The sequence below is a fragment of the Sinocyclocheilus grahami genome, unplaced genomic scaffold (genome assembly GCF_001515645.1).
Source record: "Sinocyclocheilus grahami isolate Dianchi unplaced genomic scaffold, SAMN03320097.WGS_v1.1 scaffold18244.1, whole genome shotgun sequence".
NCBI classification, from domain to species: Eukaryota; Metazoa; Chordata; class Actinopteri; order Cypriniformes; family Cyprinidae; genus Sinocyclocheilus; species Sinocyclocheilus grahami.
Window position 1 is genome coordinate 1 of NW_015517024.1, and position 1721 is coordinate 1721.

A 1721-nucleotide genomic window follows, 5' to 3' on the forward strand; every position below is an offset into this window, starting at 1 on the left:
ACACCCCACCCCACCTGCTGTGTCAATAGTAGCAGCCAGCTGTCCATTCTTTTTGGCAGCCACATATTTTCCATTGTTGGCACGCAGGGTTATCTTCTTCCCATGCCACTCAATGTCAAAGTAGCAGTTAGCAGACCTGGTCGAAGAAATTATACATGTATAATTATACATTATCCTTTTTTTTATAATGCTACAAAAGATTTCTATTTCAAATGAACACTGTTCTTTTAAACTTCTTATTCATCTAACAATCCAAAAACAAAACCGTTTCAACACTGATAAGAAATGTTTCTTGAGCAGCAAATCAGTATATTAGAATGATTTCTGAAGGATCATGAACCACTAAAAACTAAAATAACAGCTGCTGAAAATTCAGTGCTGTCATTACTGGAATAAGTTACATTTTAAAATATATTAAAATAGAAAACACTTATTTTAAATTGTAATCTTTTTTTTATATTTTTGTAAATGCAGCCTCGGTGAGCAGAAGAGACTTCCTTTCAAAAACTAAAACCTCAAACTTTTGAACAGCAGTGTAAATAGGTCTTCGATTAAAAAGTCTAAAACTGAATGTAGTCTGACTTTTCTCAAAAGGGTCTTTAATTTTATTATAAATGTGAATTTGTTAATTCTGATATTGAAGAAAAATGGTTTGGGTTTATCTGAGCTGATTTTCTGTCTTACAATTTGACCCCAACACTAAGCATTTAAGATACCTTTTACCATCTAATTACATTAATATTGTATGGTTAGTGCAAGACATTAAAAAGTGGGCCTACCCCAACACAGAGATTCTTTCATCTAAAGAATGCTAGTAAGAAAACACTGGCAACACTAAGCCATCTTCATTATGGCATGTTACTGTGATTCACACTCACTTAGTAGAGGCAGTGCACTGAAGGCCACCATTAGCTGTGAGGGTCCAGTATTTGCCAGTGCAGGTCCTGAAGGCACACTTCTTCGTGTCCTTACTGATTTCCATTTGGAAAGTCTCCTGGTCACCTTCTTCATCCTGGTTGGCAGAGAGGTCCATGCCTGTCAAACACAAAAACACAGCATACTGTAAACCACATTATAAAAACCAAACCCCTGGCTTTCACCAGCGTGAGCTCACAACACATCTTAGATCTGGTTTAGCCATGCTGAGTGAGCTTGGCAGTTTTGGGATGCTGATCTTTGAGATTACTTGACTAAAGAGTGTTGAATGCCATGGACTATCACTCTGGCAATTGCTTTGGGACACACACACACACACACACACACACAGAGAGAGAGAGAGAGTTAATCGCCCTAAGAATTTTGGACTGTCATATATGCCAGGAAGCTTAGTGGGAGGCTTCAGGACAACAAGAGTCAATGCAATGGTTTGTGGTTTAGATTCATGGAGCTCAATGAAAGACCAGACCACCAGTCCTCTACTGCAGGAAATCTAATTAAACTCCATTGTGTGCATTTAGAAACACAGACATCAGATAAATCTAGCGTTTATGGTCTAAACCTCTTTGGAGAGGAAAACAGAAGACAGGTTTTTGAAAGGAAATATTAAAGCTACATTAAGACAAACATCTACAAGATGAAGTTACAGCTATAATTTTATTAACATCTACTCTGAGAATGAATTGTTTGGTGAAATCAAAAATCTTTTGGAACAATACATGGTAATCTGCAATTCACCGTGATTGCCTTCATGTTCCAGTTTCACAAAGCTCGTAATACAGCTA

General features: G+C 37.2%; 1 protein-coding gene across 1 annotated transcript in view; it reads right to left on the reverse strand.

Moving 5' to 3' along the window:
* Positions 1-14: 14 nt before the first annotated feature.
* LOC107579571 (fascin-like) overlaps positions 15-1721 on the reverse strand; it is a gene marked incomplete at its 3' end in the record, with an annotated part of 3882 nt that continues 2175 nt past the window's right edge. Inside the window, exons 2-3 of the mRNA XM_016265386.1 lie at positions 879-1035; positions 15-136 (exon numbers count right to left, since the gene is read on the reverse strand). Of these exons, the coding sequence (XP_016120872.1) occupies positions 15-136; positions 879-1035 (279 nt within the window). The remainder of the gene's footprint in view (positions 137-878; positions 1036-1721) is intronic.